Source organism: Entelurus aequoreus, linkage group LG25 (genome assembly GCF_033978785.1).
Source record: "Entelurus aequoreus isolate RoL-2023_Sb linkage group LG25, RoL_Eaeq_v1.1, whole genome shotgun sequence".
Lineage (NCBI taxonomy): Eukaryota > Metazoa > Chordata > Actinopteri > Syngnathiformes > Syngnathidae > Entelurus > Entelurus aequoreus.
In genome coordinates, this window is record NC_084755.1 from 5,686,113 (window position 1) to 5,711,598 (window position 25,486).

The window sequence follows — 25,486 nt, forward strand, 5'->3', positions numbered from 1 at the left end:
ATTTACATCTTGTGTTCACAGGTGTCACATTGATCAGTGATATTATCTACACTTTATTTACAGTATTACCACATGACTTCAGTTCATGTAATGTAAACATTTCATTCTTTTCGCCAAAATAGGATATACATTTATGAAAATAATTAAACATGTTTAGTATTGTTTACTCCTATTTGAAAGTAGGAAATAATAATAATGTGAGGACACTGACATATTGCATGAAACAAGTGTGAAAATATTTACCTTCAAGATTGTTACACCACTGACAATAGTTTCAACAGACTACATAAGAACTTAATATTACAAAATAGTATTATATGCAAATTTATTTCAAATAAATTGTTAACTGGAATCAATAATGCGACTCTTTGAATTTCTGTCATTTCATAATATATTTTCACGTGGCTTTTTATTTTTAGAAAAACCTATTTATATTTCGCAAAGCAATAATTGGTTGATATTTAAAACAAACATGCGTATTTCGCAAGCAAATATTTTTTAGCTGACCTCAATATTAACAACTCTGTCTGCAACTGAAGTGGGCGGATCTTTCCTCTCCATGTCTACGGCAGTTGTCCATGTAAACAAAAGATGAAGTCCGTAAGGTTTGCTCACTTTCGGTTGACATCCAAAAGTACCAGCTAGTGAAAAGTTAGTTTTCCTTGCTTCAAGTTGTTTTATATGTTTTTGGCGTTTCGCATGTACTTCCAAAGCCTTGAAACCTGGTGATCCATAGTCAATATTATCATGACACCACGTGCACTAAACCTTTCCGGGACCATCGATTTTCCGAATAAAATCACCGAACAAAGTCGTAACTTCCTTCTTCCCAACAGTATCAGTGATTTCCCTTTCCATCCAGTCCCATCCAAACTTATTTTTGACATGTTTATCAATTTCTTTTACTCGTAAAGCGTCCTTTCTCTTGAGAACCGACATTGTTTACATATGGAAAATGGCCGTAGTAACCATTATGAATGATGACGTTATTAACGTCATCATTCATAACAGATGTCCTGATTGGTCACAAGGAACATATCGACCAATCAACTACGGCGTAATATAAACTACGTCTCGAATCTTGATTTAGGGTCCGAAAAAAACCCGGAAAAACGGGAGATAATTCCCCCCCCCCCCCGAGATTAAAAAAAGACGGAATTCCGACTTTAGACGGAAAAATCACATGCCTGGTTATTGGGAGCATGATTTATGTCCTCACTTGTTCACACCTCCTCATATGGAAGATATTTTTCCTTCTTCATGTCTCAAGAAGGGTAAAAACACACACACACACACACACACACACGCACACGCACACGCACACGCACACACACGCACACACACAGCAACAAAAGGATACAGATCTCCAGGTTTGAGTCTGGTCTGGGTGGCAGGGTGTCGCCGTCTCCCGAGCCAAGGACGGAAGGGGTGAGCGTCATCATCATCATCATCAGGCACACGCTCCACATGGTCAGTAGGGGGCGGCAAAGACTTGCTCAGCTGGAGTGAAGGATAAAAGTATTTACAGTCCAAGGGGGTCTTGTAAAGGGCACTACTCTTCTCTAATATCTAACGCAAAACATGTTTTTCTCTTTACCAAATTTCAGTTTTCCCGGAATTTCCGGTAATTTTCTCCCCATTGACAATGAATGGGAAATAAACAATCGACTGCATACCCCACGTTCCAACATCCACTCACCCTGGACATTCAAGCCAGGATGTTTCCCGGTTTTAAAAATCCCCTGATAACCCAGGACTTTCCCCTCATTGAAAAGGAATGGGCAATATACAAACCTCTCCATATCCCACATTTCTAAACGGATTCCAACCGTTCCACCATCCACACACTAGTCTCACCCTGGACGATCAAACTACCATTTCTCAAGTTCAAAACAATTCCAGGAATTCCCAGTTTTCTAAAGGCCTATTTTCACCTCTTCCTGGAAAGTTTTCACAGTCCGCATTTTTCAACATTCTTTTTAATTGGGACAACAAAACTACCATTTTTCTTTTTGTACAAATTCTCTTCCCAAAATTCCAAAATACCCATTTCAATTCAAACTGTTACTACATCAACATTTTTCAACCGACTCCAAAAATTCCAACACGGACCCATTTATATCATCTAGGGCAGGGGTGTCCAAACTTTTTCCACTGAGGGCCGCACACGGAAAAATTAAAGCATGCGGGGGCCATTTTGATATTTTTCATTCTCAAACCATAACAAAATATATGGATTTGGTTTGTTTTTTTACCTTTAGGGCTCCTGGGGACCATAAAGGGTCTAAGTCATTAAAATGTTAAAAACAAGTCAAATTATTTATTTAACGTTTACAGTAAATCAGATTCAATAAATGTTGTCTACTGACTGATCGAACACAAGTCAAAGGTTTGTGATGCTGCTTTGAACAGATGCACCCAGAGCACCAAGGGAGTTCTTGATCAGAGGCATCTTTTTTTTATCGGGACCAATGATCAGAGTTTTGTTGGAATTTATCTGGAGGACATTTGAAGACAACCAGTTTTTGATAGAGGATACACGTTTTCAGATAAAAAAAGTGAAACTGAATCAATGGGGGAGCAATACAGTTGAATATCACCTGCGTAGAAATAATAAGAGACCTTTTCAAACCCACGGATCAACCGTCCAAGAGGCATCAGGTCCAACAAAAATAAAACAGGCATAGGGTGGAAATTACATCATTTAAAGCAAGGCATTAAAAGTACTTCTGAAGACACAGTAATAAATTAAGTGTACACCATGTGACAAGTCACATGACCACATTTACAAGATTCAAAGACCTCAATATTCCAACATATCTGTCAAGGCTTCCTGGGAGGATTGTTCATGTTCTCCTAGTGCCTGCGTAGGTAGACCAGCGTCCTCCCACATACTCCAAAAACATAACAACGGCATTTTTCCTCATTCTGAACACATTGCCTGCTAATAAAATTGCACTCGGCTGCTGTGCTAAGTGCTGCACACAAAGTAGCACTAAGTAGTCCACGTCAACAAAGACTATACTGTACACTCCATCTACTGTAAACCCAGCTATTCCGGGTACAAACTCTGAAACTCATCTTCCGGAATATCTGTTCTGAGTCACTTCAATCAACCCTGAGTATGAACAGACATCATCAATGATTCTAGCATTCACCATAGCAACCTGCTTTCTCTACCTAGCTTCAAGTGTTAATGCAGGTCTGTTGGGAGTATGCACACTTTCTTTACACACACCATCAAGTGGGGGTGAAGATTAACCCCCGAGGAGATCAACAAATAATAATAGAATACAAAAAACTAAAACATTTTTTAAAGAAACAAAACCAAATTGTTTGTCTAAATAGGTTATAGTCTAGATCTAGTCAGTCAGTGATTCTCAAACGGTGGTACGTGTACCACTAGTGGTACGCGGACTCCATCTAGTGGTACGCCAAAGAATGACTTGATTAAAGTGTTTTATTTTCCCCTATTCAAACACAGTGTTACTGTTCAAAGTGTGTGTATTGTTACAGCGGCCACAAATATTAAATGTACTGGTTAAATAAAACCTCAGCCTTGTTTTTAATGAATACTTAGGCCTACTATGCTGCTGTATTTTAATGTTGTTATTATGGTGGTACTTAATGAATACTTAGGCCTACTACGCTACTGTATTTAATGTTATTATGGTGGTACTTAATGAATATTTAGGCCTACTACGCTACTGTATTTTAATGTTATTATGGTGGTACTTAATGAATACTTAGGTCTACTACACTACTGTATTTAATGTTGTCATTATGGTGGTACTTAATGAATACTTAGGTCTACTACACTACTGTATTTAATGTCATTATGGTGATACTTAATGAATACTTAGGTCTACTACACTACTGTATTTAATGTTGTTATTATGGTGGTACTTAATGAATACTTAGGTCTACTACACTACTGTATTTAATGTTGTCATTATGGTGGTACTTAATGAATACTTAGGTCTACTACACTACTGTATTTAATGTTGTCATCATGGTGGTACTTAATGAATACTTAGGTCTACTACACTACTGTATTTAATGTTGTCATTATGGTGGTACTTAATGAATACTTAGGTCTACTACACTACTGTATTTAATGTTGTCATTATGGTGGTACTTAATGAATACTTAGGTCTACTACACTACTGTATTTAATGTTGTCATTATGGTGGTACTTAATGAATACTTAGGTCTACTACACTACTGTATTTAATGTTGTTATTATGGTGGTACTTAATGAATACAATGACTGCAATCACTGATTGCAGTCATAAGATTTGGATTCTGAAAAAATATAATTTACATCAGCATTACTCTGTTGGTAATCCATTTTCTACCGCTTGTCCCTTTTGGGGTGCACGGGGGTGCTGGAGCCTATCTCAGCTGCATTCAGGCGGTAGGCGGGGTACGCCCTGGACAAGTCGCCACCTCATCATTAATTATAATGGAACATCGACTATATTTCCTATTTTTGCTGTGTTTTTATAGTAAACACTCCATTAGGGGGCGCCACATCCCTGTGCTGTGCCACAAGAATTGCCATTTTGAATGTCGCCTCGCTTAAAAAACTTCATAGCAGAAACATTTAAACAATACCTAAAACAACACAAATAAGCAAGAATAAAATGTACACAAGTAAATAAAAAGCACAAATGAAAGTAAAATAAAAATGGCAGACGCTGAATCTGTGTGTGCAATAAATGAATCAAACTAGGGATGTGCGTATCGATCCTGTGGTATCGATATATCGATACTCACACGCTATTCATTTGGCATCACTTTTCTGAAAAAAGTATCGATATAAACCAAAAAACGGCGTGTGGGGGGTGCAAGCATCACTTTCAGATGTTTTTGATGACTTACTTAACTTCCTATGTGCTGGGACAGCCCTGTACCTGGCAGAGTATAGAGCTGGCCCAGTCATGTCACAGCTAGAGACAGCCAATGAGCGTCGTCAATGTGCAACGCAACACACACACACACACACACACACACACACACACACACACACACACACACACACACACACACACACACACACACACACACACACACACACACACACACACACACACACACACACACACACACACACACACACACACGCACGCACACACAGCCAGCCGACAGCGTTGTTACTTTTCCTCAACAGCAATCTGAGACTTCAGTAAAGTGTGACGACATATCTCGAGTACACTAAAGGTGTGATGGTGTCAGACATTTTTGTAGATCGTTTTTCCAAGTTCATTTTCTCAGGGAACTGTCTTTCGTATGCAGGTTTATAGGACAAGGAAATCCTAGTTTATTGTGGTAAGGAAATGATTGACTTTGCTTCAGAGAAGTGTTATAAGTTTACTTCCACAAAGAGGTTTGAAACATAACATTGTTATGAATAAATGTTTTTTTAAGCTTTTTCTACCAAGACTTTTTTTTTTGAGAAATAAGAAAAGGGAAAATGTGTATATTTTTGTTTATATTTAATTTAGTTTTCATATTTATGTTATTTATTTTAATTTTACTTTTATTATATATTGACCATAATGAATGTGGTATAAATGGTCTGTATTTGTCTTGTGATTTGTCTTAAATAATAACAATAGTAATAATACTTTTGACTGACAAAAATTGCCAATAAGAAATTAATGGTATCGGTATCGATGAAAATGCAAAAAAAAGTATCGGTATCGTATCGAATCCTAAAAGTGTGGTATCGCCCATCCCTAAATCAAATGGCTGGCAACTGCGAATCGCTTCTCATTGCTCATTTAAAAGAGCCGTTCAATTAAGTCGATTCGTTTGCGAATGTCACATTTTGATAGCACAACCAATATAGTTGGTGGACTCTCTGGACCAGAGTTTTTCAACCTTTTTTGAGCCAAGGCACATTTTTTGCGTTACAAAAATGTGGAGGCACACCACCAGCAGCAGAAATAATTTAAAAAACGAAACTCAGTTGACAATAAAAAGTCGTCGTCACAATTGTTGGATATGACTTTAAAGCATAACCAACTATGCATCACTATAGCTCTTGTCTCAAAGTAGGTGTACTGTCACCACCTGTCACATCACACCCTGACTTATTTGGACCTTTTTGCTGTTTTCCTTCTTGTCTTGCGCTACTATTTTGGTGGCTTTTTCTCTTTTTTCTGTAGCAGTTTCATGTCTTCCTTTGAGCGATATTTCCCGCATCTACTTTGTTTTAGCAATCAAGAATATTTTGGTTGTTTTTATCCTTCTTTGTGGGGACATTGTTGATTGTCATGTCATGTTCGGATGTACTTTGTGGACGCCGTCTTCGCTCCACGGTAAGTCTTTGCTGTCGTCCAGCATTCTGTTTTTGTTGACTTTGTCGCCAGTTCAGTCTTATTTTGTTCTGCATAGTCTTCCCTAAGCTTCAAAGCCTTTTCTTAGGGGCACTCACCTTTTGTTTATTTTTGGTTTAAGCATTAGACACCTTTTTACCTGCACACTGCCTCCGACATCTTCAAAGCAATTAGCTACCTGCTGCCACCCACTGATATGGAAGAGTATTACATGGTTACTCTGCCGCGCATAATTTGCAGACTATAATTACTGGTTTGCAAAAAATATGTTTTACCCCAAATAGGTGACATTGGATCATAACATTGGTTATGCCATAACCAATATAGTTGGTGGACTCCCTGGAACAGTGTTTTTCAACCTTTTTTGAGCCAAGGCACATTTTTTGCGTTACAAAAATGTGGAGGCACACCACCAGCAGAAATCATTAAAAAACTAAACTCAGTTGACAATAAAAAGTCGTCGTCACAATTGTTGGGTATGACTTTAAAGCATAACCAAGCATGCATCACTATAGCTCTTGTCTCAAAGTAGGTGTACTGTCACCACCTGTCACATCACACCCTGACCTATTTGGACCTTTTTGCTGTTTTCCTTCTTGTCTTGCGCTACTATTTTGGTGGCTTTTTCTCTTTTTTCTGTATTTTCCTGGAGCAGTTTCATGTCTTCCTTTGAGCGATATTTCCCGCATCTACTTTGTTTTAGCAATCAAGAATATTTCAGTTGTTTTTATTCTTCTTTGTGGGGACATTGTTGATTGTCATGTCATGTTTGGATGTACTTTGTGGACGACGTCTTCGCTCCACGGTAAGTCTTTGCTGTCGTCCAGCATTCTGTTTTTGTTGACTTTGTCGCCAGTTCAGTCTTATTTTGTTCTGCAGAGTCTTCCCTAAGCTTCAATGCCTTTTCTTAGGGGCACTCGCCTTTTGTTTATTTTTGGTTTAAGCATTAAATGGCTACTGAAATGATTTTTTTTTATTTAAACGGGAATAGCAAATCCATTCTATGTGTCATACTTGATCATTTCGCGATATTGCCATATTTTTGCTGAAAGGATTTAGTAGAGAAAACCGACGATAAAGTTTGCAACTTTTGCTCGCTGATAAAAAAAAGCCTTGCCTGTAGTGGAAGTAGCGTGACGTCACAGGAGCTAGTATTCCTCACAATTCCCCGTTGTTTACAACGGAGCGAGAGAGATTCGGAGCGAGAAAGTGATGATTACCCCATTAATTTGAGCGAGGATGAAAGATTCGTAGATGAGGAACGTTACAGTGAAGGACTTGAGAGGCAGTGATGGACGTATCTTTTTCGCTCTGACCGTAACTTAGGTACAAGCTGGCTCATTGGATTCCACACTCTCTCCTTTTTTTATTGTGGATGACGGATTTGTATTTTAAACCACCTGGGATACTATATCCTCTTGAAAATGAGAGTCGAGAACGCGAAATGGACATTCAATGCCTTTTATCTCCACGACAATACATCGGCGAAATGCTTAAGCTACGAGCTAACGTGATAGCATCGTGCTTTAACTGCACATAGAAACAAAAAAATAAACCCCTGACTGGAAGGATAGATAGAAAATCAACAATACTATTAAACCGTGGACATGTAAATACACGGTTAATGCTTTCCAGGCTGGCGAAGGTTAACAATGCTGTGCTAACGACGCCATTGAAGCTAACTTAGCAACTTAGCAACGGGACCTCACAGAGCTATGCTAAAAACATTAGCTCTCCACCTACGCCAGCCAGCCCTCATCTACTCAACACCCGTGCTCACCTGCGTTCCAGCGATCGGCAGAAGGACAAAGGACTTTACCCGATGAGTTTGGCGACCCGGAGACGTAGGAAGTCAAGGTGAGGTCGGCGGCTAGCGCGGCTAGCGCTCCAACAAAGTCCTCCTGGTTGTGTTGCTGTAGTCCGCTGCTAATACACCGATCCCACCTACAACTGTCTTCTTTGCAGCCTTCATTGTTCATTAAACAAATTGCAAAAGATGTCCAGAATACTGTGGAATTATGAAATGAAAACAGAGCTTTTTGTATAGGATTCTACGGGTACCATAACTTCCGTTACTCGGACTTCGTCACGCGCATACGTCATCATACCGCGACGTTTCAGCCGGATATTTCCCGGGAAGTTTTAAAAGTCACTTCATAAGTTAACCCGGCCGTATTGGCATGTGTTGCAATGTTAAGATTTCATCATTGATATATAAACTATCAGACTGCGTGGTCGGTAGTAGTAGGTTTCAGTAGGCCTTTAAACACCTTTTTACCTGCACCCTGCCTCCAACATCTTCAAAGCAATTAGCTACCTGCTGCCACCTACTGATATGGAAGAGTATTACATGGTTACTCTGTCACGCATAATTTGCAGACTATAATTACTGGTTTTCAAAAAATATGTTTTACCCCAAATAGGTGAAATTGGATCATAACATTGGTTATGCCATAACCAATATAGTTGATGGACTCTGGAGGCTTTGTGGCACCCAATAAAAATAGGCTGAGACTGCAAGTCCCCTGGAGAAGCGCTGATTTAATAAAAAAAATGCTAGTGAGCATCTATATAAATGATGGAGCAGCAAATGCTGACCAAAGAGTGAAAGTAAAGTCCCTTCCTGGAAGAATTCTGAGGTAAAGTTTCACCTGAGAGAAATTTCAAGATGTATAAGTCTTCGCCTCGTAAATGAGCAAGACGTCGAGCACACGGAGGGGGAGCAAGTAGAGCCATTTAACCCTCATTTAGCCCTTTTTCTTGTCTTTATTTATTAACACGAGGAACGAGATCTTACCTAAGACATGTAAACACGTGGATTTAGTACAACCTATTTGTGGAAACGACACTCACCGTATTCAAGTCCAAAGTAGCGTCGTTCAAGCGAACCTATTCTCCCATGAATGGTAACCAAAGCCCGGCGGAGCAAGAAAGGCACCCGGCGGTGCTTTGGTGATGTTTGACCGACGTGCGGCTCGCTGCTCCCCGATCAAAACCGGCAGCACACTCGGCGTCCCTCCGACGAATGACAGGCGAGCGGCCACTCCGCACGGACGATGGTTTCCACACGGGAGCGTTTGAGGGAGACACCGACCGGGGCTTCGTTCCGTTTCCGCCTAAAAAATAAAAAAATTAAAAATAAATAAATAAAAAGCAATCGGTATTTTCTGACTTTGAACACGGAGGCTATGTATTCATGTTTATGTTGATTTATACAAGTTGAACGTTTAAAATGTGCAAATGTGTCAAGTCAACTATACATGTGTATATTATATTATTATATAAAAACATGTTCTAACCGAAGACCGATTCCTGTAGATTTTATTGTATTGCATATTTACTAAACACAGTTAAAAATAACATCTAACTAGATGAGTGTGAATGCTCCAATGCTGAAGTTGAATTGAAATGCTGACAGAATGTAGGTTGAATGTTGGAATGGTTTGAATTTCCAGGAAAAATGGAATTTGGTTGAGAACTTGGGAAAGTGTTAGTTGGATGAGTGGAATGTGTTGAAGGTGGAATGGTTTGAATAGGTTGAAAAATGTGGGGATTATGAAAAAATGGACAATTCATTTTGAATGGGGAAAATGTTCCTGAAAACTGGGAATTATTGGAAATTTGGGAATTTTTAAAAATGGTTGAAGGAGAGCACACCATTTTGAACAGGCTGAATATTTTGAAGTTGGAACAGTTTGAATCGGATGAGAAATGTGGGAATTGTGGACCTTTGAAACATTTCCCGTTCATTTGAGCGGGAATTTTGGGAAAAGCGGGAATTTTGGGGGTAATGTTAAAAGGGTGGAAATAGGGCTTTGGAAAACCAGGAACTCTGGAAAATCCTGGACATTTTTTGAACTTGGAAAAAAGGTAGTTTAAATTTCCAAGATGGTGGAATGTGTTGAAGGTGGAATGGTTTGAATTGGTTGAAAAATGTGGAAATGGTGGAAGTTTGAAAAATGGCCAATTCATTTTGAATGGGACAAATGTCCCGGGAAACATGGAATTCTGGGAAATCTGGGAATTTTTGAAATTTGTCAGGGGAAAGCCCGCAATTTGCAAATAGGCTGAACAGTTTGAAGTTGGAACAGTTTGAATCGGGTGAAAAATGTAGAAGGTAGAGCGCACCAAAATCTGGAGAAGAAGAAGTACCGTAGTTGAAATTTAATAAAAACCAAATTGCTTTGGAGCATTCACACACTGCAGTCAACTGTGCTTCAGGCAACACTGGCAATGGCCTGCCCGGTTCGGTAGTTAACATGAGTGGCGATTGCATCATACTTTAATAGCTGTCCAGCCAACCCTTTTAAGTTACGGTTCGGTAGTTAACATGAGCGGCGATTGCATCATACTTTAATAGCTGTTCAGCCAACCCTTTTAATTATGGTTCGGTAGTTAACATGAGCGGCGATTGCATCATACTTTAATAGCTGTTCAGCCAACCCTTTCAAGTTATGGTTCGGTAGTTAACATGAGCGGCGATTGCATCATACTTTAATAGCTGTTCAGCCAACCCTTTTAATTATGGTTCGGTAGTTAACATGGGCGGCGATTGTATCATACCTTAATAGCAGTTCAGCCAACCCTTTTAAGTTACGGATTAGTAGTTAACATGAGCGGCGATTGCATCAACACTTGAATGGTCTAAATGAGTTAAAAAGGTTGGTGTTAACATTTTTAAATCAGTGGAGAAATGTGTAAGTAATAACATGTTGAAATGAGAAATGGTATTACGGAATTCCTGGAATTTCGGGACAATTGGGAATTTTTCCAGTTCTGATTAAGAGGAATGTTTTGACGGTGGAACGATTGAAATGGGTTGAAAAATGTGGACGGAGTAGTCGCCAGAAAAAAGGGTGGAAATAGGGCTTTGGAAAAGCGGGAATTCTGGAAAATCCTGGAATTTTTTTTAAGTTGGAAAAGAGGAAGTTTGACTTTCCAGAATGGTGGAATGTGTTGAATAGGTTGAAACATGTGGAAATGGTGGTAGTTTGAAAAATGGCCAATTCATTTTGAATGGGGAAAAATGTCCCGCAAAACCTGGAATTCTGGGAAATCTGGGAATTTGTCAAGGGAAAGCCCGCGATTCCTGAATAGGCTGAACAGTTTGAAGTTGGAATGCTTTGAACGGGTGAAAGATGTGGAAGGTAGAGCGCGCCAAAATCTGGAGAAGAATAATAATAATAAGAAGAAGAAATAGATGAATTTTGGTGTATAAAAGCATATGTGTGAGTGCTTTGGAGCATTCACACATTTTCAGTAGACACATAATACATTCATAAAAGAAGCAAACTTCATGAATGTTTTTTGTGAGCAACAAGTATGTGCTCCAATCACTACATCACAACAACAAGTATGTGCTCCAATCACTACATCACAACAACAAGTATGTGCTCCAATCACTACATCACAACAACAAGTATGTGCTCCAATCACTACATCACAACAACAAGTATGTGCTCCAATCACTACATCACAACAACAAGTATGTGCTCCAATCACTACATCACAACAACAAGTATGTGCTCCAATCACTACATCACAACAACAAGTATGTGCTCCAATCACTACATCACAACAACAAGTATGTGCTCCAATCACTACATCACAACAACAAGTATGTGCTCCAATCACTACATCACAACAAGTATGTGCTCCAATCACTACATCACAACAACAAGTATGTGCTCCAATCACTACATCACAACAACAAGTATGTGCTCCAATCACTACATCACAACAACAAGTATGTGCTCCAATCACTACATCACAACAAGTATGTGCTCCAATCACTACATCACAACAACAAGTATGTGCTCCAATCACTACATCACAACAACAAGTATGTGCTCCAATCACTACATCACAACAACAAGTATGTGCTCCAATCACTACATCACAACAACAACAAGTATGTGCTCCAATCACTACATCACAACAACAAGTATGTGCTCCAATCACTACATCACAACAACAAGTATGTGCTCCAATCACTACATCACAACAACAAGTATGTGCTCCAATCACTACATCACAACAACAAGTATGTGCTTCAATCACTACATCACAACAACAAGTATGTGCTCCAATCACTACATCACAACAACAAGTATGTGCTCCAATCACTACATCACAACAACAAGTATGTGCTCCAATCACTACATCACAACAACAAGTATGTGCTCCAATCACTACATCACAACAACAAGTATGTGCTCCAATCACTACATCACAACAACAAGTATGTGCTTCAATCACTACATCACAACAACAAGTATGTGCTCCAATCACTACATCACAACAACAACAAGTATGTGCTCCAATCACTACATCACAACAAAATAAGAAATGATTGTAAAGTCAAGACAGCCATGACAGGATGTTCTTTACACGTGTACGTACACTTTGGACCACCACTGTATACGCATGTACTTGTATATGTACATTATGTGTATATGTATGTACAAACGTTTGTATGTATGTACATATGTATGAATAATGATGTGCATGTGTGTGTGTTTGTATGTACAATACTTTTGTGTCCCAGTATGTGCGGGAGCCAAAGTACTAATGAAGCAACCTCTGCAGACCCGTTGAAGACCTGCACTTTAGGCAAGGCAAGTTTCTTAGATGACTTTTCTCACTTCCTTCTTTTTGTTGCTGGGATAGGCTCCAGCTTACCCACGACCTGAGGATAAGCGGTACAGAAAAGGGATCATTCAAACACAAGCGCTGTTTAATTTAATACATTTAGTTAAAGGCCTACTGAAATGTTTTTTTTAAATTTAAACGGGAATAGCAGATCCATTCTATGTGTCATACTTGATCATTTCGCGATATTGCCATATTTTTGCTGAAAGGATTTAGTAGAGAAAATCGACGATAAAGTTCGCAACTTTTGCTCGCTGATAAAAAAAAGCCTTGCCTGTAGCGGAAGTAGCGTGACGTCACAGGAGCTAGTATTCCTCACAATTCCCCGTTGTTTACAATGGAGCGAGAGAGATTCGGAGCGACAAACCGACGATTACCCCATTAATTTGAGCGAGGATGAAAGATTCGTAGATGAGGAACGTTACAGTGAAGGACTTGAGAGGCAGTGATGGACGTATCTTTTTTCGCTCTGACCGTAACTTAGGTACAAGCTGGCTCATTGGATTCCACACTCTCCTTTTTTTATTGTGGATCACGGATTTGTATTTTAAACCACCTGGGATACTATATCCTCTTGAAAATGAGAGTCGAGAACGCGAAATGGACATTCAGTGCCTTTTATCTCCACGACAATACATCGGCGAAATGCTTTAGCTACGAGCTAACGTGATAGCATCGTGCTTTAACTGCATATAGAAACAAAAAAAATAAACCCCTGACTGGAAGTATAGATAGAAAATCAACAATACTATTAAACCGTGGACATGTAAATACACGGTTAATGCTTTCCAGGCTGGCGAAGGTTAACAATGCTGTGCTAACGACGCCATTGAAGCTTACTTAGCAACCGGACCGCACAGAGCTATGCTAAAAACATTAGCTCTCCACCTACGCCAGCCAGCCCTCATCTGCTCATCAACACCCGTGCTCACCTGCGTTCCAGCGATCGGCAGAAGGACGAAGGACTTCACCCGATGCGTTTGGCGGCCCGGAGACGTAGGAAGTCAAGGTGAGGTCGGCGGCTAGCGCGGCTAGCGCTCCAACAAAGTCCTCCTGGTTGTGTTGCTGTAGTCCGCTGCTAATACACCGATCCCACCTACAACTGTCTTCTTTGCAGCCTTCATTGTTCATTAAACAAATTGCAAAAGATGTCCAGAATACTGTGGAATTATGAAATGAAAACAGAGCTTTTTGTATAGGATTCTACGGGGTACCATAACTTCCGTTACTCTGACTTCGTCACGCGCATACGTCATCATACCGCGACGTTTCAGCCGGATATTTCCCGGGAAATTTTAAACGTCACTTCATAAGTTAACCCGTCCGTATTGGCATGTGTTGCAATGTTAAGATTTCATCATTGATATATAAACTATCAGACTGCGTGGTCGCTAGTAGTGGCTTTCAGTAGGCCTTTAATTGTGACTATTTACATGATAAATGACTTTGCAGTTTTTAAGCGGTGCTCTAACGAATGAGTTTTTGATTTATTTCGGACGTGAAGATGTCTTACCGTTCCTCGTGGGCACGATGACATTTACCACAGGTGTCAACATAACGAGGCCAGCAAGGTGAAGGTCGTGTACAATAACCTCCGCCATGATGCATGATTTATGCTTCTGGGAAGTCCTATTTCTGCTCACATCAGTTTCATTGAACGGGACTCTAGAAAAGGACTGGACTATACGGGAAATGAATGTACAAGTAATGGATTCTGTTCTATCTCCGTCCTATACAACTAAACACAGTCAATATCGGAGGTGGAAGCCTAAAGTACACAAAACATTTGCCGTCCTTGAACGTGAAAAGGACCGAGAAGAAATGTCATTAGTGAGAGTACAAAGTGATGAAGTGTCTGGGAGTCATTTTCAACTCTCTGGAAACACTGCTGGTAGGAAAAGAACATGCAGATCATCTAAATCACAGGTGTCAAACATCATTTTATATGGCCCGTGTACGCCTGCAAATAATATCCACCAATAAAGTACCGTATATTTTCTTAATAAATGTATTCCTTCTTTGACTTTTGACAAAAACTAAAATATGTCCTGCATGAAATTGCATACAGTGCATCGGGAAAAGTTCCACAGCGCTTCACTTTTTCCACATTTTGTTGTTACAGCCTTATTCCAAAATGGAATTACCGTATTTTTCGGACTATAAGTCGCAGTTTTTTTCATAGTTTGGCCGGGGGTGCGACTTATACTGAGGAGCGACTTATGTGTGAAATGATGAACACATTAGCGTAAAATATCAAATAATATTATTGATGTCATTCACGTAAGAGACTAGACGTATAAGATTTCATGGGATTTAGCGATTAGGAGTGACAGATTGTTTGGTAAACGTATAGCATGTTCTATATGTTATAGTTATTTGAATGACTCTTACCATACTTTGTTACGTTAACATACCAGTTGGTTATTTATGCCTCATATAACGTACACTTATTCAGCCTGTTGTTCACTATTCTTTACACATTTTAAATTGCCTTTCAAATGTCTATTCTTGCTGTTGGCTTTTATCAAATACATTTCCCCCAAAAATGCGACTTATACTCCAGTGCGACTTATATATGTTTTTTTCCTTCTTTATTGTGCATTTTCGGCCGGTGCGACTTATACTCCGCAGCGATTTATACGAAAAATACGGTAATCCACTTTTGTCCTCAAAATTCTACACACAATACCTCATGTTGACAATGTGGAAAGTATTTTTTTTCTCTCGGATCTCATAAAAATGATGTGTACACGAGTATTGACAACCTTTGCTCAATACTTTGTTGATGCACCTTTGGCAGCAGTTCCAGCCTCAAGTCTCTTTGCAGTGTTTCCCACACATTCATTTATTTGTGGCGGCCCGCCACGAAAGAATTACGTCCGCCACAAATAAAATAAAATTTAAAAAAATTTAAAAAAATAAAATATATATATATTTTTTTGTCCTGTCCAGCTTCTCAGGCAAATCATATAGTTGATGTAGATGCCCATATAGGCTGTTCACATTTACTTTACAAAAGAGAAGTGTAGGATACTTCTCTTGTTGCCTTATTTGTATTTGACCACTACTGTTTTCTGTTTATTTGTTACTGACTGTGGCAGGACACCTCTGCCTCTGTTTCACTTTATGTTGCTGGTAAATAATATGGTTGTAGTAGTAGGCTAAAGTTAAATTATTTAGTATGCACTAATTAAAGGGGCAGAGCTTTAAGAGACATTTTAGCTTTCATATTTTATAAGATATATTTTTTGTAAGAACCACAATTAATAAATATATTTCAGTGAATAACTTATTGTTCAAATCTGTATATAAATATGTACATAAAGTGTTGTAATTATATTGTAAAATGGATGGATGGATGGACGTTTAAAACAAAACTGTTATTATTAATTAGTAAGTATACATTTTTTGAGCCTTTTTAGAGAAAATCATATCATTGTAGTAAATTATGCAAATTACTCGATGTCATGGTGACCACGCCCATAGCCACGCCCCCACCACCACAGGTATCTTGGCAGTTTATGGGAAACACTGCTTTGAGTACGATGCCACAAGCTTGGCACACCTATCTTTGGGCACTTTCTCTCTTTCCTCTTTGCGGCTCCATCAGGTTGGATGGGAAGGTTTTCATCCAGGATGTCTCTGTAGTCATCTTAGTCTAGTCAGGGAGGGGACCAAGAACCTGATGGTCACTCTGTCAGAACTACAGCATTCCTCTGTGGAGAGAGGAGAACCTTCCAGAAGGACAATCCACCAATCAGTGGCCAGACGGAAGCCCTTTCTTAGTCAAAAGTTTGCCAAAATGCACCTAAAAGACTCTCAGACCATGACAAACTAAATCCTCTGGTCTGATGACACAAAGATTGAAGTCTTTGGTGTGAATGTTTGGAGGAAACCAGGCCAGCACCATCCCTACAGTGAAGCATGGTGGTGGCAGCATCATGCTGTGGGGATGCTTTTCAGAGGCAGGAGATAGAGGGAAAGATGAATGCAGCAATGTACAGAGATATCCTGGATGAAAACCAACGCTTCCCATCCAACCTGATGGAGCTTGAGAGGCGCTGTAAGAGGAATGGCCTAAAGATAGGTGTGCCAAGCTTGTGGCGTCGTGTTCAAAAAGACTTGAGGCTGGAATTGCTGCCAAAGACGCATCAACAAAGTATTGAGCCAATGGTCTGAATACTTAAGTACTTTTATACACTTTTAATACATTTGCAAAAAATGTACATTTTCCCATTGTCATTATGGGGTATTGTGTGTGGAATTTTGAGGACAACGTTTAATTTATTCCACTTTGGAATAAGGCTGTAACTTAACAAAACGTGGAAAAAGTTTCCGGGTGCCCTGCACCTTTTGAACGTTAATATTATCCAATATTGCAGCACATATTATATTATTATACTTTCCAAACTATTTTTTTTGTAAAAATAAAAATAATTATTTGCTTGACTTATGATTTCAAAACAAAATATCCATCAAATTGTTTACTGTAAAAAAAAAAGACAATATATTTTGGGGTAAAATCATGGTGGTTTTTACAGCCTGTTACTGTCAATTGAAAAAGTACTATTGTTTTTTTAATGGTAATATTCTGTCGACTGAGCTGCCAGTTTTTGTTTTTTTACCGTAAAATCTACAGTGTTTACTGTACAGTAGGGAAGGGATTCATATGGCCCCATTCCTAGGTGGATCTCACGTGAGGGGAAGAGGGGGGGTTAATCATTGTGCAATGCAGTCAGCTAAAAATGATGGAAAGCGCCACTCTGCATAGCAACTGACTCTGTAATCAAAGTTGGACATTTTAAGATGTTCAACACTCTGCTGCCATCTGGCGGCTAAAGTGGATAGTGCATGCACCAAATTTGTCACGTTCCATGTGTCAGGTAAACCGCAAATGGGGCTAAAGTAATCTCTTTCTTACTGTACACGGAAAATAAGGTACCACATTTTTTTACGGTAAAGAACTACTGGCAGCTCATTTGCCAGTTTTTTTTTGTAAAAAAACAGTAGTACTGTTTTTCTGTTTAATGTAATATGTTGTGAAAAAAACACTGTCAAGTCTACAGATGTATTTTTTTTACAAGTTAGGTAAAAACAAAATATATATATACATAAATGTTCATATATACAATCAAATATACTGACACATTCATTTATTAATTGCGGTTACAAGCGGCCCTCTGAATGAAGACAAGTTTGACACACCTGACCCAAAGACAAAAGTCTGAAGTAAGACGGCCAAATACTTGTCCACATGTGCGTGACACAGAGTTAGTCTAGGATGAGGGTGAAGTCCAAGTGTTGTCCACATGTGCGTGACACAGAGTTAGTCTTGGATGAGGGTGAAGTCCAAGTGTTGTCCACATGTGAGTGACACAGAGTTAGTCTAGGATGAGGGTGAAGTCCAAGTGTTGTCCACATGTGCGTGACACAGAGTTAGTCTTGGATGAGGGTGAAGTCCAAGTGTTGTCCACATGTGCGTGACACAGAGTTAGTCTAGGATGAGGGTGAAGTCCAAGTGTTGTCCACATGTGAGTGACACAGAGTTAGTCTAGGATGAGGGTGAAGTCCAAGTGTTGTCCACATGTGAGTGACACAGAGTTAGTCTAGAATGAGGGTGAAGTCCAAGTGTTGTCCACATGTGAGTGACACAGAGTTAGTCTAGGATGAGGGTGAAGTCCAAGTGTTGTCCACATGTGCGTGACACAGAGTTAGTCTAGGATGAGGGTGAAGTCCAAGTGTTGTCCACATGTGCGTGACACAGAGTTAGTCTTGGATGAGGGTGAAGTCCAAGTGTTGTCCACATGTGCGTGACACAGAGTTAGTCTAGGATGAGGGTGAAGTCCAAGTGTTGTCCACATGTGAGTGACACAGAGTTAGTCTAGGATGAGGGTGAAGTCCAAGTGTTGTCCACATGTGCGTGACACAGAGTTAGTCTAGGATGAGGGTGAAGTCCAAGTGTTGTCCACATGTGAGTGACACAGAGTTAGTCTAGAATGAGGGTGAAGTCCAAGTGTTGTCCACATGTGAGTGACACAGAGTTAGTCTAGGATGAGGGTGAAGTCCAAGTGTTGTCCACATGTGCGTGACACAGAGTTAGTCTAGGATGAGGGTGAAGTCCAAGTGTTGTCCACATGTGTGTGACACAGAGTTAGTCTAGGATGAGGGTGAAGTCCAAGTCTGAAGTAACAGTTGTCCACATGTGCGTGACACAGAGTTAGTCTAGGATGAGGGTGAAGTCCAAGTGTTGTCCACATGTGTGTGACACAGAGTTAGTCTAGGATGAGGGTGAAGTCCAAGTGTTGTCCACATGTGTGTGACACAGAGTTAGTCTAGGATGAGGGTGAAGTCCAAGTGTTGTCCACATGTGCGTGACACAGAGTTAGTCTAGGATGAGGGTGAAGTCCAAGTGTTGTCCACATGTGCGTGACACAGAGTTAGTCTAGGATGAGGGTGAAGTCCAAGTGTTGTCCACATGTGCGTGACACAGAGTTAGTCTAGGATGAGGGTGAAGTCCAAGTGTTGTCCACATGTGCGTGACACAGAGTTAGTCTAGGATGAGGGTGAAGTCCAAGTGTTGTCCACATGTGCGTGACACAGAGTTAGTCTAGGATGAGGGTGAAGTCCAAGTGTTGTCCACATGTGCGTGACACAGAGTTAGTCTAGGATGAGGGTGAAGTCCAAGTGTTGTCCACATGTGTGTGACACAGAGTTAGTCTAGGATGAGGGTGAAGTCCAAGTGTTGTCCACATGTGCGTGACACAGAGTTAGTCTAGGATGAGGGTGAAGTCCAAGTGTTGTCCACATGTGCGTGACACAGAGTTAGTCTAGGATGAGGGTGAAGTCCAAGTGTTGTCCACATGTGCGTGACACAGAGTTAGTCTAGGATGAGGGTGAAGTCCAAGTGTTGTCCACATGTGCGTGACACAGAGTTAGTCTAGGATGAGGGTGAAGTCCAAGTGTTGTCCACATGTGCGTGACACAGAGTTAGTCTAGGATGAGGGTGAAGTGGGACAGACAGATGGACAAGGCCCCAACACGTCTGAAGAGAAGACTTAAGGAAGAATAAACAAAGTGTTGCAGTTTGCATTGTTCATGTTTGAGCAAAGTTCCACTAGTGACCAACCCACTGTGGACTTATTTGCTGTGAGGTGTGTTCAAGTTCTAATCAGAGTCTGGCAGCACAATACATGGCAGAGCCTGACTAGCAAAGGGTAACAAGAGTGTTGTGCAGGCAGAGAGTACAAAGAGTCAATGCAGAATGTGTGTGTTTATGGTGTACCGTACGTAACGTTGGGGGATACAGGATGTTGCTGGGCACAACGGGGCTCTCAGAGGCGGGCTCTGAGTCCAGGGAGTCCATGGCACGCCTCACTCTCTGCTTGTGTTCCTCGGTGGGCGGAGGCTGCCAGACACCACTCTGGATCTGAATGGACGGGAGAAACTTGAGAACTTGCAGTTTTGGTTGATATTGGCGGTGCCAATGGATCAAAGCGGTAGTGTTTCGCCAGACAGTTAGAGATGCTACCTCTGTAGAAGCACTTAAGTCCTATCTTAAATCTCATTTATACACTCTAGCCGTAAAATAGACCCCTTTTAGACCAGTTGATCTGCGTCTCTCTTTTCTGCTCTGCGTGGAGAGGTTATCAGGTGACCACAGATGTAATGCTAGCTGTTCAAAGTCTGGACCCGGGGTGGACCACTCCTCTGTGCATCAGTTGGTGAGGTCTCTGCGCTGCTGACTTGTTTCCACTCAAGATGATCCCCTGCTGGTCTCCCAGTAGACTGGACTTGCACATGAAGTCAAGACCCAGGGTGACCACTCCTTAAACATCAGTCAGTGAGGTCTCTGCACCCCAACGTGCAAGATGATCCCCTGCTGGTCCCACTATGGACTGGACTCCACTACACGTCCATTGCACCGGTCGCCTGGGGGGGGGGGGGGGGGGCGACCCGAGCCGAGGGTGTTGTGGTTTGTGCAGCCCTTTGAGACACTTGTGATTAAGGGCTGTATCAATAAACTTTGACTGATTGACATTTCCCATGAGTACTAGCGCACTGACATGGATGTAATATTGTCACAGATATTCTGTCTCTAATGGCTATGCTGACGTTAAATAGCAGACACTATCAAGAAATGATCTTGGATTGTGCTACAAACATGACGCTACTAGCAAGAAGGTGTCGGGGCGGATGCAGGTCCCAAGCAAAGAAAGACCGAGGGGAGAGTTTTTTTCGAAGGAAAGCGGTAGTGTGGAACTATGATCAATCAATCAATCAATGTTTATTTATACAGCCCTAAATCACAAGTGTCTCAAAGGGCTGCACAAGCCACAACGACATCTTCGGTACAGAGCCCACATACGGGCAAGGAAAAACTCACCCCAGTGGGACGTCAATGTGAATGACTTGGGCATTTGGCATTTACTCATCCTCCTTCCTCCCGCCCAAGGACAGGCCACTTCGCCCCAACTCCTCCTCTCTCTTTTCTCACACTCCCAAAGCGGATATAAAGATCTGGAAGTTTCTTTGTCTCCCTCTCTCTCTTTTTTTTCTTCTTCCCTCTCAGCAGCGCAGACTTGCTCCTCTGTAAACTGATGGTATTTGAGCCCTCAAAATAAATATTTAAGACCTTAGCTTTCTCTAGGAACAATTCCAAAACAATACATTAGGCCTGCAACAATTAATCGACGAGGAAAAAAAGCTTTGACTTATATTCTGTTGATTCGGTTTATTGTTGAACTAATAGAAAGGAATGACATTTGGACTGCAGAGAGTGCCCGGAACTTTCAATATTTGTATTTCTTTTATTCCAGTTTATCAATGAAAGAGACACTCTCAGTTACATCATGTGGACTCAAGGACGAGGCAAAACTTGGCCTGTCGGTCATGCAAATAAACAGGCAGGCAGTCGTGGTCACATAGCAGGGCCATCATTCTGTTATGAGCTACTCTCCGCATACTAAATGTAAGTGGTGGGACACGGTGGGCGTGATGGCTAACACTCCACTCACTCGGTGCTGCACACTGCAGCAAACCAATAAATATCTCACGACTAAGTGGAGAAGAGTGTTTGACCGGTAGCCAACACATTTTGACAATGGTTAAAGGGGATGTAACTTTCCAATTTGTTTTAAGCATTATATCCAACCCTAGTACGGCTTTTAGCACGGAATAACCTAACTATGTCTGTGCACGCATTAGCTTTTTGTGTTGTTAGCCAATGAGTGCAAATTTAGAGGCATGTTTTAGACCAGGGGTCACCAACCTTTTTGAAAGCAAGAGCTACTTCTTGGGTAGTGATTAATGCGAAGGGCTACCAGTTTGATACACACTTAAATAAATTGCCAGAAATAGCCAATTTGCTCAATTTACTTTTAACTCTATGTTATTATTAATAATTAATGATATTTACACTTAATTGAACGGTTTAAAAGAGGAGAAAACACGAAAAAAATGACAATTAAATTTTGAAACATAGTTTATCTTCAATTTCGACTCTTTAAAATTCAAAGTTCAACGGAAAAAAAGAAGAGAAAAACTTAAAAAAAGAATTTATGGAACATCATTTGTAATTTTTCCTGATCAAGATTAATTTTAGAATTTTGATGACATGTTTTAAATAGGTTAAAATCCAATCTACACGTTGTTAGAATATATAACAAATTGGACCAAGCTATATTTCTAACAAAGACAAATCATTATTTCTTCTAGATTTTCCAGAACAAAAATTTTAAAAGAAATTCAAAAGACTTTGAAATAAGATTTAAGTTTGATTCTACAGATTTTCTAGGTTTGCCAGAATAATTTTTTTGAATTTTAATCATAATACGTTTGAAGAAATAGTTCACAAATATTCTTCGTCGAAAAAACAGAAGCTAAAATGAAGAATTAAATTAAAATGTATTTATTATTCTTTACAATAATAAAAAAAAAAATTACTTGAACATTGATTTAAATTGTCAGGAAAGAAGAGGAAGGAATTTAAAAGGTAAAAAGGTATATGTGTTTAAAAATCCTAAAATCATTTTTAAGGTTGTATTTTTTCTCTAAAATTGTCTTTCTGAAAGTTATAAGAAGCAAAGTAAAAAAATTAATGAATTTATTTAAACAAGTGAAGACCAAGTCTTTAAAATATTTTCTTGGATTTTCAAATTCTATTTGAGTTTTGTCCCTCTTAGAATTAAAAATGTCGGGCAAAGCGAGACCAGCTTGCTAGTAAATAAATACAATTTAAAAAATAGAGGCAGCTCACTGGTAAGTGCTGCTATTTGAGCTATTTTTAGAACAGGCCAGCGGGCTACTCATCTGGTCCTTACGGGCTACCTGGTGCCCGCGGGCACCGCGTTGGTGACCCCTGTTTTAGACTATTAACAAATAAGTTGATTAAAGATATATTAAAATTTTTGAAGTGGTAAAGCCACGCATTCATTTTGTAATCTGTAGTTGCGATTGTATGATTTACTACTGACTTATTACTACACACTTTAGTTTTGTGTGTGTTCAGCTAATGATAGCAATTTCGCCAAGTTGAGCTATTAACATTAGCTAACACGGAATGTATATTCTATCATGTATGAGCCACAGCTGTGAATGACAAGACTAGAGCTGGGTGATATATGGAATATACTGGATATATCGCGGGTTTGTCTCTGTGAGATATAGAAAATGACTATATGGTGATATTGGAGTATATGTTCTCACGCAGTTGCTTTTAGCTGCGGGCATTATACTACAGGCTCTTCTCACTCTTTCTTGTCTCTCCTTCTCACAGAGACATAAAACAAGCGCACCTTCTTACATACGTCACATACTGTCGCGCGTGCAACGTCATACACCCTCGCTGAGCAGAGAGGTAGCGACATGGGTAACGTTAGCTGTGATGCTAGCGGAGAGGTGCGAGTGGTAATACGAGAGAGAGAAGGTGCCGATCTGGTAACAAATGAAGGAAGAAGAATTCATTCCCAAGAAAAACAGCAGGGGGTCCATCAACTGGCGGTGGTTTGGCTTCAAGTGGGAAGATGTTGAACAGACAACTGTAATATGTCAAGTATGCGGCAAAAGCGTTGCTACAAAAAGTAGCATTACTGCTAATTTGTAGCATCATTTGAAAAGTCACCCCAGCTAGAGAATGAAGAGTGCTTGAAACTCCGCATGTCAATCAAAGATAAACTTAATTTTTTGCAAATATTAGCTCATTTGGAATTTGATGCCAGCAACATGCTTCAAAAAAGCTGGCACAAGTGGCAAAAAAGGTAATCAAAGACTTATTTGGAACATCCCACAGGTGAACAGGCTAATTGGGAACAGGTGGGTGCCATGATGCTACCTCAGTAGAAGCATTTAAGTCTCATCTTAAAACTCATTTGTATACTCTAGCCTTTAAATAGACTCCCTTTTTAGACCAGTTGATCTGCCGTTTCTTTTCTTTTCTTTTCTACTCTGCTCCGGGGTGGACCGCTAGCCTGTCCATCAGATGGGGACATCTCTACGCTGCTGACCCGTCTCCACTCGGGATGGTTCCTGCTTGCCCCACTATGGACTGGACTTTCGCTGATGTGTTGGACTTTCACAATATTATGTCAGACCCACTCCACATCCATTGCTTTCGGTCTCCCCTAGAGGGGGGGGGGGGGGGGTTACCCACATATGCGGTCCTCTCCAAGGTTTCTCATAGTCATTCACATTGACGTCCCACTGGGGTGAGTTTTCCTTGCCCGTATGTGGGCTCTGTACCGAGGATGTCGTTGTGGCTTGTACAGCCCTTTGAGACACTTGTGATTTAGGGCTATATAAATAAACATTGATTGATTGATTGATTGATGATTGGGTATAAAAGTAGATTCCAGGAAATGCTCAGTCATTCACAAACAAGGATGGGACGAGGGTCACCACTTTGTCAACAAATGCCTGAGCAAATTGTCCAACCACTCTATGATGTAAACACAGGAAGTGACCACGTCGCCGCTATAAAGAGTTTGTCTGCGTTAGCGCTTATAATAACAATATCACTAATACTTGTTAATATTCAAGTCACTAAATGTAAATGGAGTATTGTTGACACTTTTTAAATGGTTATTTATCTGATTTTATGAGCGGAATAGTGGAGCTCCCATCGGCTCTGCTGTAAGCAGACTTTTATTTACTTTAGAATGCATTAAAACAGCGTTTCTCAAAGTGTGGGGCGCGCCCCACTGGTGGGGAATAGAGACATGACAGGTGGGGCGCGAGGAACGGGAGGAAATTTCACTTTGATTTTTTTATTTTTTTTATTATTATATTCTTTGATTTTTTTTTTTTACTATGCTTTCATTTTCTATACACACTGGAAATCACTTTGTGATTCTGTCTGTGAAATCCGCTATATAGATAAATGTAAATTACTTATTTTTCCTGTATGCTTTACATTTCTAGGTAGGAGCGAAAGTTTGACAGACATAGCAACAGTAACTAATGGGGGCGGGGCTAAGCGGAAGCTTTGTGAATGGCGA

General features: G+C 40.2%; 2 protein-coding genes across 8 annotated transcripts in view; both read right to left on the bottom strand.

The window, feature by feature from the left end:
* Positions 1–9,458, bottom strand: part of LOC133642823 (coiled-coil domain-containing protein 134-like) — a 24,433-nt gene extending 14,975 nt beyond the window's left edge. For both annotated transcript variants that reach the window (XR_009824611.1, XM_062037220.1), the window contains exons 1-2: positions 9,198–9,458; positions 1,361–1,500 (exon numbers count right to left, since the gene is read on the bottom strand). Coding sequence is in view for 1 of the 2 variants with exons in the window: in XM_062037220.1 (XP_061893204.1) it covers positions 1,361–1,469 (109 nt within the window). In the remaining variant the exon portion in view is untranslated. The remainder of the gene's footprint in view (positions 1–1,360; positions 1,501–9,197) is intronic.
* A 10,397-nt stretch (positions 9,459–19,855) lies between these two features.
* The window catches only part of LOC133642291 (meiosis inhibitor protein 1-like), a 120,836-nt gene continuing 115,205 nt past the window's right edge, over positions 19,856–25,486 (bottom strand). For all 6 annotated transcript variants that reach the window (XM_062036405.1, XM_062036403.1, XM_062036402.1 and 3 more), the window contains 2 exons: positions 20,300–20,421; positions 19,856–20,037 (listed from right to left, as the gene is read on the bottom strand). In XM_062036405.1, coding sequence (XP_061892389.1) covers positions 19,983–20,037; positions 20,300–20,421 — 177 coding nt within the window. In that variant the 3' untranslated portion in view covers positions 19,856–19,982. The remainder of the gene's footprint in view (positions 20,038–20,299; positions 20,422–25,486) is intronic.